The 19609-nt window shown below is 37.1% G+C and overlaps 2 protein-coding genes across 2 annotated transcripts; one reads left to right on the top strand and one right to left on the bottom strand.

The window, feature by feature from the left end:
• Positions 1–17293: 17293 nt before the first annotated feature.
• LOC132628428 (MDIS1-interacting receptor like kinase 2-like) lies at positions 17294–18505 on the top strand. Its single transcript, XM_060344209.1, has 3 exons — positions 17294–17330; positions 17495–17815; positions 18153–18505. The coding sequence occupies exons 1-3, from the start codon at positions 17294–17296 to the stop codon at positions 18503–18505; spliced, it is 711 nt and encodes a 236-aa protein (XP_060200192.1).
• A 411-nt stretch (positions 18506–18916) lies between these two features.
• On the bottom strand, positions 18917–19529 carry LOC132628427 (MDIS1-interacting receptor like kinase 2-like). The gene is made up of 2 exons (XM_060344207.1): positions 19250–19529; positions 18917–19197 (listed from the first exon to the last, which is right to left on the bottom strand). The coding sequence occupies exons 1-2, from the start codon at positions 19527–19529 to the stop codon at positions 18917–18919; spliced, it is 561 nt and encodes a 186-aa protein (XP_060200190.1).
• Positions 19530–19609: the final 80 nt, after the last annotated feature.

Genomic DNA, 19609 nt, shown 5'->3' with positions numbered 1-19609 from the left:
CTTTGCTACCAAAAAGATTTCTTGAAATTTTTTTACCTGGTTTTCCTAGTTTTACTTTAATAAATTAAGTGACGACTCTAAAAATATTAAAATTCAATTAGAGCACCAACAACCTTGTAATAGCTTTTGCGCACCAGCGTAAAAGTGAACTGTAACAGTCAGTATCATATAGGATTGAGCCTATTTCTTAAAATAAATCAGTCCACTATGATACCCTATCAGTATATAATATATACCAGATTGGTATCATAGAGGACTGTGCTTCTTTTGGAATGAATGAACAAGTTCTCTATGATACCCTGTCGATTTATGATATATACCATGTGAGTATCATAGAGAACTAAAGGAATTTTTTTTTTCTTTTCAAGAAATGAAGCGGTCATCCATGATACCCTCTCAGTATATGATATATACCAGGATGGTGTCGCAGAGGATTGAGTGTTTTTCTTGTAGGAATGAACTGTCAGTCCTCTATGATACCCTTTCAGTATATGATATATTATATGGGTATCATAGAAGACTGAGTAGTATTGTTTGAAGGAATGAATCAATCTTCTATGATACGCTATCAACATATGATATGTACCAAGTAGGTATCATAGAGGATTGAGTTATGTTTTTCTTGAGGGGATGAATCAGTCTTCAATGGTACTTTGTTAGTATATGATATATACCAGGTTGGTATCATAGAGGATTGAGTGTTTTTCTTGAAGAAATGAACCGTCCGTCCTGTATGATGCCATGTCAGTATATCGACATATGATATATACCATCCAAGTATCATAGAGGATTTCATTGTGTTTTTCTTGAAGGAATGAACCAAGCCTCTATAATACCTTGTCCGTATATAGTATGTGATATATACCATGTGAGTATCATTGAGGATGCAGGAATGTTTTCTTGAAGAAATAAACTAGTCCTCTATGATAATCTATCAATATATGATATACACCGTGTGGACATCATAAAAGACTGAGTAATATTGTAATGAATTTGCCATCTATGATGCCCCATCAGTATATGATATTTACCAGGATGGTATCATAGAGGATTGAGTGTTTTTCTTGAAGGAATGAACTGCCAGTCCTCTATGAAACCGTGCCAGTATATGATATATTATATGTGTATCATAGAAGACTGAGTAGTATTTTTTGATGGAATGAATCAACCTTCTATGATACTCTATCAGTATATGATATATATTATATAGGTATCATAGAGGATTGAGTTGTGTTTTTCTTAAGGGGATGAATCAGTCATCTATGATACTTTGTCAGTATATGCTATATACTAGGTTGGTATCATAGCGGATTGAGTGTTTTTTTTTTTTTTTGGAGAAATAAATCGTCCGTCCTGTATGATACCATGTTAGTATATGATATATATACTGTGTGGGTATCATAGTATACTGTAATAGTATACTTCAATTATTACTGATTTGATATATTATATGCTAGAATAAATTATTTTTTGAGATATTAAAAATAAAATAAATAATAAAAATAATATATCAGTTATCTTTTTTATTGATATGCAGAAAAGAAAACAAAAGAAAAATAAATGAGCCAAAGGTTTATAGAATTAGATTATGAAAAAAAAAATAGGAAATAAAGAAAAAATAATTTGAAAAAAAAGGAAATTAGATAAGGATAAAAAAGTAAATAAAAATAACCAAACAAAAACAAAGAATAAATAAAAATAACAAAAAACGTGAATGATATTACATTATGGAGATAAAAAAGAAAAAGGAAGAAAAGAAATAAATGAAATTAAAAAAAAAGAACAAGAAATAAAGAAATAAAAAAGGAAAGAAAATAGAGAAAAAAAAACGAAAAGAAATGAGCTAGAATTGAATATGGAATCAGATTATGGCGAGAAAAAAATGTATGGTATGATTTGGGGAAAATTAAATGACAAAAACAGAGAAAAAAAGAATATAAAAAAACAAGAAGAAAGAAAAGAAGATAAAAACTAGAGAAATGTATATATATATATTTATTTTTTTTAAATGAAGAAGAAGAAAGAGAAAATTACCTACAAAAACTACAATGAGTATAAAGGGTGAATAGTTTTGGGGTATGAAAGTAAGGGGGGTATGAAAGGGTAATTATTTTGTGTGTAGTTGGTATTGATGTTCTTAGCCCTTCAAAATCAAACTTATGCCTATAGGGGCATAAGTTACGCATAAAGACCAGCCCAGTTTGGGCGTTGAACACAAGTTTCCGGTGAAAATGTACCGTGATAGTCAAGCAGCTTTGTATATTGATCGAAGTCCGGTGTTTTGTGAACGGACTAAACACATTAAAGTGGACTGTCACTATGTCCAGGATGCAATCCAATCCGGTACAATATTCCCCATTCATGTGTCAACCAGTGAGCAGTTGGTGAATGTGTTTACAAAGGCTGTGGAAAAGTCACAGCATGAATATTTACTTAGCAAGTTGGGCATTCGAGACTCTCATGCTCCGACTTGAAGATTGGGGGTTGGGGGTGGGGGGCGGGGGGAGATGGTGGTTGTGGGTATTGAGACGGGATATATGTAGACCCCATTCTAATCTAATTGTAATAGTTTCAACTATTTATGGTACAATCATAGTTATGGTAAATATAAAATTTGTAGTCCTATTAGAATAGGGTTAGCTTATTAGATTAGGTTGAGGAAGACCTTACTTGTATATAAGGAAGTCATTAATTATGATGAATACACAGCAGAAAGAGTTCTCCCATTATTCTTGTTTGTCATAAATTCACGTCCCTATCTCAATTTTAACAAGAATTTATCTGAATACTGATTTTATTTCTGTAAGTATTAGCTTTTTTATACTTTCGTACGTGAACAATTTTTATGATTCTTGCTGACATGTAAAAATTTATTGTTTCATGTTTTTAGCTTCAGAAGAGAGTAGCATCCACACCAAGGCTAGTCTAAAAGTATCAAATATGTGTTTAATAAATATACTTTAATAGATTTTGGAGTTTCTAATTGAAACAAGTCATAGTTGAGGTGCCAAAATGAAATTTTCTACCAATTTTAAGGGGCTGCCTATGTATTTGGCCTAAGTTAAACTATATGACTATACTTTGCCTACTATGAAAGAATAAGTTTTGTCACATACATCAAATTAACACTAACCATTTGCAAGACGCGCTCCTAGTACAGTGTCTATGTTGTGCATTTTGTCGCCGAGATTTAATCGGTTTAATTTGTACAACACGAGGAGTGACAATAACTACTTTTTTTTTTTTGACATAATCAATAAAAATATTTTGATAAATATGTAAAGATTCAAGTTATCTTATTAAGTAAGTTTTGTTTATTTCCTAAGAGTTTCAAAAGATATATATTTCAAAAAGAAATTCTCCTTTTTAATTAAATGTGTGAATAGAGATTTTCAATAAATATGTTTCTCCACTTCAATAAATTTCATGCAAAACAAATACGGAGTACATAAAAACTTCCAGTATAAATTGTAATTTGTCAACAAAGATTATATCTTAATATACTTAGTTCGAGATATATCTTATAGGGGGTATAATTATAGGATTTATATAGTATTCGAAACTTAATCATATTATAAGGGTTTTAGTGTAAAATTAATTAGCCCCCTCATTAAATTGTACAGTTTTGCAAAAACTGTCCATTGCAAAAACGGGACAGTTTTGCAAATCTGAAAACTTGGGGCTTATTTTGTTATTTTTGGACTTGGAAAAAGTGGGGAAGTATAAAAGGAAGACAAAGGAGCAATTACATTCATCTTTGGCCATTTCATACAAGTCTTGGAGAACTTAGGGTTTTTGCACCACACTTTGGGGTTGAAGATTTGAAGATCGAGTTGAGAACTTTCTTAAACTTTTCTCTATTTCTTTGATTCCTTGCTTTGTAATGAATATCTATGTATTTAGTATTTATTTTCTTCACTTGAATCTTGTTTATGGAAATATTATATGATTAAAGTGTTGGATGAAACTCTTGTTTTTCTTATGTATTGAATGATTTTTATTTCTAATGAAGTGGGTCTTTGTTTCTTTAATTAATCTCGTTTTGAATGATTCTTAAGGGAGTAGCTAACCCTAAGACTCACCCATTTACTTTGATTGAGCTCGGAAGAGGAAATCTAGGTTGGGAAAGATTAACTAACAAGAATTTGAGTCATTAAACCCATCTAAATCTAATAACTTGAGCTCGGAAGAGGATAGTTACTTGAGGTTAAATTGATTGTGCCTAATATCAGACTCTAAGGCTTGGAAAAGCTTAGAGTGAAATTCATTGATTTGGTTGGAAGACTTTCAATAAGATTTTATAAATCATTATCTATTAACATAAACCCGCTCTTAGCTGTAATATCGTGAAATATATTGGATCGTTACTTGAGCGTAATTTCCTTTGTATCCAAACTTGTGGCCATTGATCATATTATTTGCTTTCTAGATTAGTTTATATTTTCGCATTAGTTATAATTTTCTCAAAAACCAAATATTGAAAAAGTGTTTGGCTTAGCTTAATTGGTGATAATTCCTTACTTGTTTAAATCGCCTAGTATATTGTTCCCTGTGGGATCGACCCCGACTCATAGTTGGACAAATTATATTGCGACGACCGTGTACACTTTCTCTTTTAGGAGTGGATTTGGATGTTATCAGGCACGTACCCTCATTTCCAAAAATTAATTATTTTTCAAACTAAGAGTTGACTCACTTGTAAGTGTATTATTAGATTCCCTCTAAAATAGCATTTGTATACATAATACAAAATGCCAGAATTCACTCAACTTGATAGGTTGAGGGAAAGCCCAGGATCAACTAGGGGCAGAGTGAATTGCTTCATAGTGAAACTAGACAAGGACTGCATTTGGATTAAGGCATGCTCATTAAAACGCTTGCTTTTTAGAAGAACAGGCAAATCTGCATTAGAAGTGTGTCTCTTGGCTTTTTTTTCTTGGACCATCCAAGCAATAATTGCAACTACATAGCCTGCAAACATGATAAAAAGTATTGAAAGGCATGTCCATTAACGAAATGACCATTGAATAATTCTGGAGAAAATCTCCCAATATCTCCATACCTTTAAGCTTGGCCACACTTTTGTTTAGGTGTGCGAACAAAGTACCACATTGGTAATGTGAGGACTTTTGGGGAAAACCGTGCGGGCTTGGCCCAAAGCGGACAATATCGCATCATGTTAAGAGTATCTTTGGGCCGTTTTAGCCCAACAACTGGTATCAGAGCCAATGATTTGGCGGGACGAGTATGAAGATGGCGGAGTGTGGCGTGGGGCCGGGCTTAGTGCCCTTGCCCGTCTATGGGCCGGTTTATGACCTTTACCTATAGCTTTGAAGACGCATTCACAGCCTTTAGGCTTCGGTGACCGTAAATACTCTGACAATGTGGGTGACACATAGACATGTTGAATCTCTGATCCGTGGTATGATAATGAGCCACGTGGAACTTAGTTCGAGGGGGAGATATCACATCACATCATGTTAAGAGTATCTTTGGACCGTTTAGCCCAACAAAGTTGTATCAGAGCTTGTGGTTGTATTTGGTTGTGTCAATTGTCTATTTGAATGATAGAGTCAAATATGAGCAAGATGGTTTGTTTAAATGACAGTAATTACCATATTTGTAAAAGCAAGATGAAAGATCTTCTATTTGTCAAGAAATTGCATTTACCTGTGTTTGCTTCTAAGAAACCCGAGTCTATTAAAGATGAGGATTGAGAATTTGAGCAGTTACAGGTTTGTGGCTATATTAGGCAATGGGTTGAAGATAATGTTCGAAATCATATTGTGAATGAGACAAATGCTAAAAGCTTGTGGGAAAAGCTCGAGAGACTTTATGCTTCAAAGATTGGAAATAATAAGTTGTTCCTACTGAAACAATTGATGAATATTAGATACAAAGAGGGAAACCCTATTTTTGATCATATCAAGGATTTTAAGGGTGTCCTTGATCAGCTGTCTGGAATGGGTGTCAAGTTTGATGAAGAAATATAGGGACTTTGGTTTCTTAATACTCTGCCAGACTCTTGGGAAACTCTTCGAGTTTCTTTGACTAATTCTGCTCCCAGTGATGGTGTAACTATGGAATATGCTAAGAGTGGTGTTTTGAATGAAGATATGAGAAGAAAATCCCAAGTTTCGTCTTCTTCAACTTCACACTCCGATGTTTTGGTTACTGAAGACAGGGGGAGAAGTAGTTTCAGATGTCAAAATGATAGAGGTAAAAGTAGAATCAAGTCAAGAACCTCCAGGTACAAGAATCTTACATGTGACTATTGTCACTTGAAAGGGCACATCAAGAAACATTGCTACAAGTTTAAGAGATCCCAGAAAAGGCAAAAGAAAGAAGGCAATAATGAAAATCGTGTTGCTATTATTGTTGAAAATGATTTTCTTGTTGCTTGTGGTAAAAATGATATCAATCTTATTTGTGACGAGTCTACTTGGTTTGTGGATTCAGGTGCCACTTCTCATGTCACGCCAAAGAAGGAATTATTTTCTTCTTATACTCCGGGTAATTTTGAAAATTTATGAATGGGCAATAATAGTGAGGTTGAGGTACTTGGCATTGGCACAGTTTGCTTGAAAAGTAAGAACGGTTCGAGGTTGGTTCTTAACAATGTCAAGCATGCTCCAGATGTTCGTCTGAATTTAACTTCTATAGGAAAGCTTGATGATGAGGGTTATGATCAAACCGTTAGTGGTGGCCAGTAGAAGCTTCTTAGAGGTTCAATGATTGTGGCTCGAGGTAACAAGATATCTGACTTGTACTTATTTCAGGGCTCCATTTGTGGTGACTCAGTAAATTTGGTGGAGAATGATACTTCATCAGAGTTATGGCTTAGAAGGCTAAGTCATATGAGCGAGAAGGGGATTGATAATTTGGCTAAGAAGAATTTGCTTTCTGGAGTGAAACAAGCAAAGTTAAAGAGATGTGTTCATTGCTTAGCCGGGAAACAAAAAAGAGTTTCTTTTCTGAGTCATTCACCCTCAAGAAAGCTTGATTTGCTGGCGTTGGTACATTCTGATTTGTGTGGTCCTTTTAAAGTAAGCTCCCGTGGTGGTGCACTTTACTTTGTGACTTTTATTGATGATCATTCTTGCAAATTCTGGGTATTTCCTTGAAGTCCAAGGATCAAGTACTTGATGTGTTCAAGACTTTTCAAGCCTTGGTTGAGATACAGACAGGGAAGAAACTAAAATGCATCCGCTCAGACAATGGTGGTGAATACATTGGTCCTTCTGATAATTATTGTAGACAGCAGGGTATTCGGCATCAAAACACTCCTCCAAAGACTCCTCAGTTAAATGGTCCAGCAGAGAGGATGAACAGAATTCCACTTGAGAGGGTTAAATGCTTGCTTTCAGATGCTAAGCTGCTAGATTCATTTTGGGCAGAAACACTTAATACTGCTGCTTATGTTATCAATTTATCTCATACTGTTGCTTTGGATGGTGATGTCCCTGACAGAGTTTGGTTTGGTAAGGATGTCTCTTATGCTCATCTGAGAATCTTCGGGTGTAAGGCTTTTGTGCATGTTCCAAAGGATGAGAGGTCAAAGTTGGAAGTTAAAACTAGGCAATGTATCTTCATTAGTTATGGTCATGACGAATTTGGCTATCGTTTCTATGATCCAGTTGAGAAGAAACTTGTTAGAAGTCGTGATGTTGTGTTCTTTGAAGACCAAACAATTGAAGATTTTGACAAAGCTGAGAAGGTTGATTTTCAGAGCAATGAGAGCTTAGTTGATGTTGATCCCGTTCTTGTGACTAGTGCACCTGAAGAAAATCTTCAAAATAATGAAGATAGTGATCATGTTCAGAATGATCAGCATGATGTTGTTGATGCTCCAGTGGAAGATGATGTGGTTGGCCAGCAACCAGTTGCTATTGATGTTCCAGAGAGTTCTCTCAGAAGATCTATTAGAGAGAAAGTACCTTCATCTTGTTATTCTCCCAATGAGTTTATACTCTTGACTGATGGGGAAGAACTTGAAAGTTTTGATGAGGCCATGGATAGTGAAGAAAAAGAAAGGTGGTTTAATGGTATGCAAGATGAGATTAAATCCTTGCATGATAATCATACATTTGATCTGGTTAAGCTTCCTAGAGATAGAAAAGCTTTGAAAAACAGGTGGGTTTTTAGGGTGAAACATGAAGATGGTAACCCAGTTCCACGATACAAGGCTAGATTGGTTATCAAGGGCTTTAATCAGAAGAAGGGAGTTGATTTTGATGAAATTTTTTCTCCAGTTATGAAGATGTCATCCATTCGGGTTGTTCTGGGTTTGGCTGCACGTCTAGATTTAGAGGTTGAGCAAATGGATGTTAAAACTGCTTTTCTCCATGGTGACTTAGATGAAGAAATTTATATGGAGCAGCCAGAAGGTTTTGAAGTCAAGGGTAAAGAGAATTATGTTTACAAATTGAAGAAGAGCTTGTATGGCTTAAAACAAGCTCCCAGGAAATGGTACAAGAAGTTTGGTGTTTTTATGAGTCAACAGGGCTTCAAGAAGGCTTCTTCAGATCACTGTGTTTTTGTGCAAAAATTCTCTGATGGTGACTTTATCATTCTATTGCTTTATGTTGATGACATGCTTGTTGTTGGTCAAAATGCTTGTAGAATTCAGAAGTTGAAGCAAGAGTTGAATAAGTCTTTTTCCATGAAAGACTTGGGACCCGCAAGGCAGATTCTTGGCATGCAGATTGTTCGTGACAGAAAGGCCAAGAAGTTGTGGTTATCACAAGAGAAGTACATTCAGAAAATACTTCGCAGATTCAACATGGATAAAGCTAAGGTTGTCAAAACACCTTTAGCTATGCACTTCAAATTGAGCACGAAGCAGTGTCCTTCCAGTGATGGTGAGAAGGATGATATGAAGAAAGTTCCTTATGCTCCAGCCGTTGGCAGTCTAATGTATGCAATGATTTGTACAAGACCTGATATTTCTCATGTCGTTAGTGTTGTTAGCCGTTTTCTTTTTAATTCGGGAAGAGAGCATTCGAATGCTGTGAAGGGGATTATGAGATATCTTTGTGGAACTTCTAGTCTGAGTTTGTGTTTTTGGACCGGAAAGCCTATTCTTTATGGTTATACTGATTCAAATATGGCCGGTGATGTTGATACTCGTAAGTCTACTTCGGGCTACTTGATTACTTATACAGGGGGAGCTGTGTCTTTGCAATCTAGGTTGCAAAAATGTGTTGCTCTATCTACTACAGAAGCTGAGCTTATTGCTGCCGTTGAAGCTTATAAAGAGTTTCTCTGGATGAAGAGATTTATGGAGGAACTTGGATTTGCTCAAGAGAGGTATGTGCTTTATTGCGACAGTCAAAGTGCTATTCATCTTGGCAAGAACTCTACATTACGTGGTAGGTCGAAAACTATTGATACGAGATACCATTAGATTAGAGATGTGTTGGATTCTAAGTTGCTTGAACTTGAGAAGATTCACACCGATGATAATGGTTCGGATATGTTGACCAAAGCTTTGCCAAGAGGGAAGTTTGAAGAGTGTTGCTTGATCGCCAGGATGGCGGTTTCCTCCACATAGTCGAGAGGGGGATAATTGTTAGGTTTTTGGGTTTTCCCTTCTTATATGGAATTGGATTAATAAACAAAAGGGAGGGAAGACACAACATTCCAATGCTCTCTTCCCAGATTAGAAAGAAAACGGCTGACAACCCCAACGGCATGAGTAATATCAGGTCTTGTACAAATCATCGCATACATCAGACTGCCAACGGCTGAAGCATAAGGAACTTTCTTCATATCTCCCTTCTCACCATCACTGGAAGGACACTGCTTTGTGCTCAATTTGAAGTGCATAGCTAAAGGTGTTTTGACAACCTTAGCTTTATCCATGTTGAATCTGCGAAGTACTTTCTGACTGTACTTCTCTTGTGATAACCACAACTTCTTGGCCTTTCTGTCACGAACAATCTGCATGCCAAGAATCTGCCTTGCAGGTCCCAAGTCTTTCATGGCAAAATAATTATTCAACTCTTGCTTCAACTTCTGAATTCTACAAGCATTTTGACCAACAACAAGCATGTCATCAACATAAAGCAATAGAATGATAAAGTCACCATCAGAGAATTTTTGCACAAAAGCACAGTGATCTGAAGAAGCCTTCTTGAAGCCCTGTTGACTCATAAAAACACCAAACTTCCTGTACATTGCCTGGGAGCTTGTTTTAAGCCATACAAGCTCTTTTTCAATTTGAAAACATAATTCTCTTTACCCTTGACTTCAAAACCTTCTGGCTGCTCCATATAAATTTCTTCATCTAAGTCACCATGGAGAAAAGCAGTTTTAACATCCATTTGCTCAACCTCTAAATCTAGACGTGCAACCAAACCCAGAACAACCCGAATGGATGACATCTTCATAACTGGAGAAAAGATTTCATCAAAATCAACTCCCTTCTTCTGATTAAAGCCCTTGACAACCAATCTAACCTTGTATCGTGGAACTGGGTTACTATCTTCATGTTTCACCCTAAAAACCCACATGTTTTTCAAAGCTTTTCTATCTCTAGGAAGCTTAACCAGATCAAATGTATGATTATCATGCAAGGATTTAATCTCATCTTGCATACCATTAAACCACCTATCTTTTTCTTCACTATCCATGGCCTCATCAAAAATTTCAGGTTCTCCCCCATCAGTCAAGAGTACAAACTCATTAGGAGAATAACAAGATGAATGTACTTTTTCTCTAATAGATCTTCTGAGAGAACTCTCTGGAACATCAATAGCAATTGGTTCCTGGCCAACCACAACATCTTCCACTGGAGCATCAACAATATTATGCTGGTCATTCTGAACATGATCACTATCTTCATTATTTTGAAGATTTTTCTTCAGGTGCAATAGTCATAAGAACTGGATCAACATCAACTAAGCTCTCATTGCTCTGAGAATCAACCTTCTCAGCTTTGTCAAAATCTTCAATTGTTTGGTCTTCAAAGAACACAACATCACGGCTTCTAACAAGTTTCTTCTCAACTGGATCATAGAAATGATAGCCAAATTCGTCATGACCATAACTAATGAAGATACATTGCCTAGTTTTAACTTCCAGCTTTGACCTCTCATCCTTTGGAACATGCACAAAAGCCTTACACCCGAAGACTCTCAGATGAGCATAAGAGACATCCTTACCAAACCAAACTCTGTCAGGGACATCACTATCCAAAGCAACAGTATGAGATAAATTGATAACATAAGCAGCAGTATTAAGTGCTTCTGCCCAAAATGAATCTGGCTGCTTAGCTTCTGAAAGCAAACATCTAACCCTCTCTAGTGGAATTCTGTTCATCCTCTCTGCTGGACCATTTAACTGGGGAGTCTTTGGAGGAGTTTTTTGATGCCGAATACCCTGCTGTCTACAATAATTATCAGAAGGACCAATGTATTCACCACCATTGTCTGAGCGGATGCATTTTAGTTTCTTCCCTGTCTGTCTCTCAACCAAGGCTTGAAAAGTCTTGAACACATCAAGTACTTGATCTTTGGACTTCAAGGAAATACCCAGAATTTGCAAGAATGATCATCAATAAAAGTCACAAAGTAAAGTGCACCACCACGGGAGCTTACTTTAAAAGGACCACACAAATCAGAATGTACCAACGCCAGCAAATCAAGCTTTCTTGAGGGTGAATGTCTCTAAAAAGAAACTCTTTTTTGTTTCTCGGCTAAGCAATGGACACATCTCTTTAACTTTGCTTGTTTCACTCCAGAAAGCAAGTTCTTTTTAGCCAAATTATCAATCCCCTGGTCGCTCATATGACTCAGCCTTCTGTGCCATAACTCTGATGAAGTATCATTCTCCACCAAATTTATTGAGTCACCACAAATGGAGCTGTCACGACCCAACCCCGTGGGCCGCGACTGGTACCCTAACTGGGTACCCATACGTACCTACCCGACCGAATTTCGAATCTTACGGATTTTTTTTTTTTTAAAACAGAAGTACAGAAGTAGGCCGATACAATTACGGCACGCGCGTAACTTACATATATATATACATATACCTGAACATACAGACATTTACAGATAAGCCGAAAAGGCTAACATACAGACGAAACCCGTAACCCACATATCCATCTACAGGCCTCTACAGACATACAAAATCATATGGCGGGACAGGGCCCCGCCGTACCCAGAATATACACACATACGGAGTACACAGAAGACAGAAAATATATACCAAAAGATATGCTCCGGGTCAAAGGAGCTCTTCAAAAAGCAGAGTCGGGAACCTACGCGGGCGGCGTATCACCTGGTGCGTCTGTACCTGCGGGCATGTAGCGCAGCCCCCGAAGAACGGGGGTCAGTACGGAAAATGTACCGAGTATGTAAAGCAGAAACGTAACAGATATAAACATAGTCCGAACTAGAGTCACAGAAATATAACGGGCAAAATCATAAGTCAAACTAACGGACAGAGTTATGATCCAGACAGACATACAGAATCGTGTTACACACAAATGAACAGAATTACAGTTCGGACAGACAGACGGAATCATAATACGGACATACAGAAGCAGAAGCCATACGGACATACAGATATAGTTGTAACACAGACGGACAGACAGTAGTATGACGGACAGAATTATGCATGCAGAGTAGCACAGAGTCATACAAAATCATACAAAGGCGTGTGCTTTATAAATACAGATGGCACACGCATATATTCATACAGATCCCGGCCCTGTCTGGGGGCGCGGTAACAGAACCCGGCCCTCTTAGTACGGGACGCGGTGGACAGACAGAATCAAATCAGATCATATGCCATCCTGGCCGCCATCCCCATACACAGATCATACAGACATACAGATCCCGGCCCGTACGCCGAGGGACGCGGTGAACAATGCAGAGAATTATGCACGATAGCAGAACCTGGCCCGGGTCGCAGTGAAAGAATGCATTGAGACAGACACGAATCGATAAATGAGAAACCACCTACCTACAGACTCAACATACAGACTCGATCAATCAGAAGGGTGCCAAACGGCGAGCCAAAATCAGAATATCCAGATAGTATGCATAGCACGCGCTCATATCCTAGTTAGGAAGGCACGACAGATTATCAGAATGGGATGCTCGGATGTTCAGAAATAATATTGTATAAATTACACAAAAATATCCATAATATTCACAAAATAATAGTTCAGAAGTTTTTGGAGAAGATCGGACCAAAACAGATGTATTTTAAAATCGTACCGGGAGTATCGGGCCTTGTGGGCCCACCTCGGACCAACCCAAGGCTACATACGTAAATTACTGATGATTGACCTTATGAGGTCACCCATACTCATTCGGAAGTGTTCCGACTCCGTTTGGGGAAGTTTTGTGCAAAATCTCACTTTAAGGACAATTTGTAAGAAAATAGGTTCAATTGAATTGAAGGAATTGGAGCGGTTTTCCGTCTCGAATTCCGGGGAACGGAGTCGGACTTAAGGCTCGCGGCCGAGCCTACCACATCCAGAACATGCCTAGGAGCGTATAGAAGTGCTTCACATACCTCGATGGCGCCTTATGCTCGCTCGGCGTCAATCCAAATTTCGTCCAAAATCTGGAAATGGTCAAGTTTACCATTTGGTTAGTTTCATTCTTTCAATACTCTATCTTTACACATAATTGCCTACCGAAATTTCGGCAGCATTTCCTCTGTATATACGACATCCCCGAGACTTAGCTCGGCTCAATTCCTCAACACAACAGCCCAGAGAAAACATCCAAACAACAACAAACATCAATAAACACTAATTCATACACTATGGCATTATTAGCCATCTTTCGACACAACGAGTTATTTTTCGTTTTAAACTTGCATTTCCAACCAAACTTATTATTTTCATATCCATTATCCATCAAAATCATTACGACACACATCGGAGGCATCCATACCATATTCACATAACATTCATAAGTTACTCAAACATTCAACTTCCTATCAAATCACTACCTTTCCAATCTTTCCTAACTTCCAACATACAAGTTCATAAACACATTTTCATATTCCAAGTTCGTTATCGTCAATCACAATTTCAAGACATTAGGCTAACGCAACATACTTTCCGACAACGACTTAACAAACAATTCTTCGTTTTGGCTTAACCATTATCCTTCAATCTACTTCACAAAGCCATAACACAATTAGCATACAACCAAAATCAAATTCACATCCCATATTACACATAGTACCATACGGCCAACATACTATATTTTCCAACTCTCACTAATTCATCCCACTTTCCTTTCTAATACAATTTCCACCATACTACAACTAACTTACACAAGAATTCAAACCATTACAATCATGCAATACATATATATGCATTCGGCCACCACCCAAAAATTCCAACACACCAAATTTCCATATTTTTCATTCATTCACACATACTACAACATACATACATCATTTTTTTAACACAACAAAAGCATGAAATCCTTACCTTTCTTCAAGTTCTTCACTTGGGGTTGAAGTTGTTTTCTTGCCAAAATCTTTATATCAACTTGTAGAAAATCTTGTGCTTAGCAATAATCTCTCAAGAGAGGAACTTTTTAAACCCAAGAATTAGCTCCAAAATTTTTTTCTTTCTTTTCCTTTTCTTTCTCCTCTCACCCGAACCCTCTCTCTTTTTTTTTTTCTTGTTTTGATCTTGTTTCTTGAATGATCTTGTGATAAGGATGAATATATTTATCACATGGTAATTATATAACAACCATGGGCTTGGGCTATGCCTTGTGGCCGGTTGGGCCATTCCCAATTGGGCCTCTTCTCTTATTATTATTTTTTTTTTTGAGCCCACTTGGCTAATTTTTGTAATTCATGGAACAAGTTTCCAAAATTCCAATTTTTTGCCCTTGGGCTCCTTTCGTAATTCCACACCAAGGTATTCCTAACTTACACATTCATGCCAAGTAAGGTCCAATTGTGGCCTTATTCATCACAAGTCAATTTATCCTGAATTTTCTGAATGAACAAAAATGTCGGATGTAACAGGAGCCCTGAAATAAGTACAAGTCAGATATCTTGTTACGTTGAGCCACAATCATTGAACCTCTAAGAAGCTTCCACTGGCCACCACCAACGGTTTGATCATAACCATCATCATCAAACTTTCCTACATAAATTAAATTCAGACGAACATCTGGAGCATGCTTGACATTGTTAAGAACCAACCTCGAACAGTTCTTACTTTTCAAGAAAACTGTGCCTATGCCAAATACCTCAATCTCACTATCATTGCCCATTCGTAACATTCAAAAATTACCCGGAGTATAAAAAGCAAAATAATTCCTTCTTTGGCGTGACATGAGAAGTGACACCTGAATCCACAAACCAGGTAGACTCATCACAAACAAGATTGATATCATTTTTACCACAAGCAACAAGAAGATCGTTTTCAGCAACAACAACAACACGATTTTCATTATCGCCTTCTTTCTTTTGCTTTTTCTAGCCTCTCTTAAACTTGTAGCAATGTTTCTTGATGTGACCTTTCAAGTGACAATAGTCAAATGTAATATTCTTGTACCTGGATGATCTTGACTTGCTTCTACTTTTGCCTCTGTCATTCTGACCTCTGAAGTTACTTCTCCCCCTGTCTTCAGTAACCAAAACATCAGAGTGTGAAGTTGAAGAAGACGAAGCTTGAGATCTTCTTCTCTTCTCTTTATTCAAAACACCACTCTTAGCATATTCCATAGTTACACCATCACTGGGAGCAGAATTAGTCAAAGAAACTCGAAGAGTTTCCCAAGAGTCTGGCAGAGTATTAAGAAGCCAAAGTCCCTGTATTTCTTCATCAAACTTGACACCCATTCCAGACAGCTGATCAAGGACACCCTTAAAATCATTGATATGATAAAAAATAGGGCTGCCCTCTTTGTATCTAATATTCATCAATTGTTTCAGTAGGAACAACTTATTATTGCCAGTCTTTGAAGCATAAAATGTCTCGAGCTTTTCGCACAAGCTTTTAGCATTTGTCTCATTCACAATATGATTTCGAACATTATCTTCAACCCATTGCCTAATATAGCCACAAACCTGTAAGTGCTCAAATTTCCAATCCTCATCTTCAATAGACTCGGGTTTCTTAGAAGCAAACACAGGTAAATGTAATTTCTTGACAAATAGAAGATCTTTCATCTTGCTTTTCCAAATATGGTAATTACTGTCATTTAAACAAACCATATTGCTCATATTTTCCTCCATCATTCAAATAGACAATTGGCACAACCAAATACAACCACAAGCTCTGATACCACTTTGTTGGGAAGAAACAAGCAATAACCAAATTGCACGACGAGGTAACAGCCGAAGAAATGCCCAAGTCGAAGCTTCCCACACTATTTGAACCAAGAGAAGACAATAAACACTAGCACAAATGGAAATCCAGGCAGCAGCTATACCAACAATAAAATACCAAAGCAAGCAAAAATAAATCAAATGGAAGAGACACCAAATTTACGTGGTAAAACCCCTTCAAGGTGAAGAGGAAACATCCACGGGACCTCCGGCTCACAAAAGCTCCACTATAATCAACAAGAGTTACAAAAATGTTCTCTAAATGGCTACAACAACAAAGCCAAGCACAGAGCAACAATACATAAATGATAGCACCAAAACTAGCGAAGAAAGGAGAGAAATCACCCCAAAAAATGAGCTACCGTTCATACTCAAAAACTGGTGTTAGCGACAACAATATCTGATCGCCATCGTTGAAATCGAAGAACCAGATGTTGAGAACCCCCAGTTAAAATTGCAGCACGATCCAACGGTTAACGAATCAGGAAACGCAATTTAAAGTGGACTGCTGTAGCAGAAAATTTCTAGACGAAAATCTGCTTTCTCTCTTACGTTTTTCTCTCTATATGGCTGCTGTGAATTCACTCTTGTGTTATCAAAATAAGACCTAAATTGATCCTATATATAGAGGAATTTTTGGGCAAAAGTGGCCTGGTCCAAATTGGATTGGGTTTTATTAATCCAAAATCCACATAGGAAGGAAAAACCCAAAAACCTAACAACTTTAAACCTTTTAAATAGTTGGTATTCACTTCCATGTATAATAGTCTTCAAATCTAAAAGTTGGTGTAGCCTTTTGAGGTGTAGTTTTTGCTTTTTATCTATGTTTTTTTGGTGTTGTAGTTTCTGTGATTTGACTGGACTTTCTTGGTTAAACTTTTTTTTTCCACAATTCTCATAAAACCTAACACCCAAATTTGTTAAATATTTAACAGAGACCGAACATACTTACTTTTTGGCAACTTTAATGGATCAAAGTGGAAATAAGAGAGGACACCAGGAACGTTGACTCCATAATCTCTTCTAATGATTCACTACACTATAAAATTGTACCCTGCACTAGTTCAACAGTAACAAAAACAAGCAACTGAAATCTTTTAGCCACGATGATGGTTCACAGAATATTTTCTTTACTTCAGTTTTTTGTGCACTTTTTTTCTCTTGACAGTTACTTTTTCTTCCACCGAGGAAGCAACTACTCTTCTAAAATGGAAAGCAACTTTCCAAAACAAGAATAATTTTTTATTGGCATCATGGACACTAAGTCCTACTGGTTCCAAGAATTCTTCCAGCGATGAAGAAGGAAGTCCTGATGCATGCATGAGCTGCTATAGAGTTATATGCTTTAATGGTTGTGTGAACAGGTTGAATATTACAATTGCTGGTGTCATTGGTACACTCCACGAATTTGCATTTTCATCACTCCCTTTTCTTGATTATGTTGATCTTAGCATGAACCAGCTCTCTGGCACCATCCCGCCTGAAATAGGTAAGCTCACTAATCTTATCTATCTTGATTTGTCGAAGAATCAGATTTCAGGAACAATCCCACCACAAATTGGCTCACTAAAAAAGCTTGAGGTCCTCCACATATTTGTCAACCAATTAAATGGTTCCATTCCGGGAGAAATAGGTCACCTAAGTCTCTTACCGAGCTAGATTTGAGTACTAACATTCTTAACAGTTCTATTCTTGTTTCATTGGAGAATTTGAACAACTTGTCATATTTGCATCTTTATGAGAATCACTCTTTAGTTCCATTCCTGCAGAAATAAAAAAACCTATCAATCTTGTTGAACTTTATCTTGATACAAACTAATTAATAGGTCTTATTCCTCCAGAAATGGGTACCTTGATCAATGCCAACTCGTTCTTTGCTTCATCTAATAAATCGTTCGGTCCAATTCTTGCTGAAATAGGGAAGATGAAGTCACTTGAAGAGTTAAGCGTATACGAAAACAATCTTTCTGGTCCAATTCCCAAAATAGAAAGTGACTTAGGTGAGCTCAAACTCTTGCACCTTTATTCCAACCAACTTTCTGGTCCCATTCCTAATGAATTGGAAAATTTGAAAAACCTGAATAAGCTGCAATTATCCACTAATCAACTTATTGGTCCAATTCTTCCTTCCTTTGGCAACAAACTTCTTGGTGGAGAAATACCCCCTCAGTTGGACTAGTATTGAACCAGTAAGTTGATTAGTGGATAATTGCAGATTATTCAGGTTTTTTTTTATTACAGATTGTTGATTAGTGGATAATTGCAGATTGTTGCCAAAGAAAGGAAGAACTGGACCAGTAAGTTGATTAGTGGATAATTGCAGATTATTCAGGTTTTTCAGATTTCCCAATTCAATAGGAATGGGACCAGAAAGTTGGTTGGAATAAAGGTGCAAGAGTTTGAGCCCAGTTAAGTCACTTAGTATTTTGGTAATTGGACCAGAAAAATTGTTTTCGTATATGCTTAACACCTCAAGTGACTTCACCTTCCCTATTTCAGCAGGAATGGGACCGGACAATTTATTGGATGAACCAAAGAACGACTTGGCATTGATCAAGGTACCTATTTCTGGAGGAATATGACCTACTAATTAGTTTCTATCAAGATAAAGTTCAACAAGATTGATGAGTTTTCCTATTTCTGCAGCAATGGAACTAGAGAGCTGATTCTCATAAAGATGAAAATATAACAAGTTGTTCAAATTCTCCAATGAAACAGGAATAGAACCGTTAAGAACGTTAGTACTCAAATCTAGCCTGGTAAGAGGACTTAGGTGACCTATTTCTCCAGGAATGGAACCATTTAATTGGTTGACATATATGTGGAGGACCTCAAGATTTTTTAGTGAGCCAATTTGTGGTGGGATTTTTCCTGAAATCTGATTCTTCGACAAAATCAAGATAGATAAGATTAGTGAGCTTACCTATTTCAGGAGGGATGGTTCCAGAGAGCTGGTTCATGCTAAGATCAACATAATCAAGAAAAGGGAGTGATGAAAATGCAAATTCGTGGAGTGTACCAATGACACTAGCAGTTGTAATATTCAACCTGTTCACACAACCATTAAAGCATATAACTCCATAGTAGCCCATGCATGCATCAGGACTTGCTTCTTCATCGCTGGAAGAATTCTTGGAACCAGTAGGACTTAGTGTCCGTGATGCCAATAAAAAATTATTCTTGTTTGGAAAGTTGCTTTCCATTTTAGAAGAGCAGTTGCTTCCTCGGTGGAAGAAAAAGTAACTGTCAAGAGAAAAAAAGTGCACAAAAAACTGAAGTAAAG

Source organism: Lycium barbarum, chromosome 2 (genome assembly GCF_019175385.1).
Source record: "Lycium barbarum isolate Lr01 chromosome 2, ASM1917538v2, whole genome shotgun sequence".
NCBI lineage: Eukaryota > Viridiplantae > Streptophyta > Magnoliopsida > Solanales > Solanaceae > Lycium > Lycium barbarum.
Note: the sequence above shows the minus strand (reverse complement) of the source record. Positions and strands in the feature narration are given on the sequence as shown.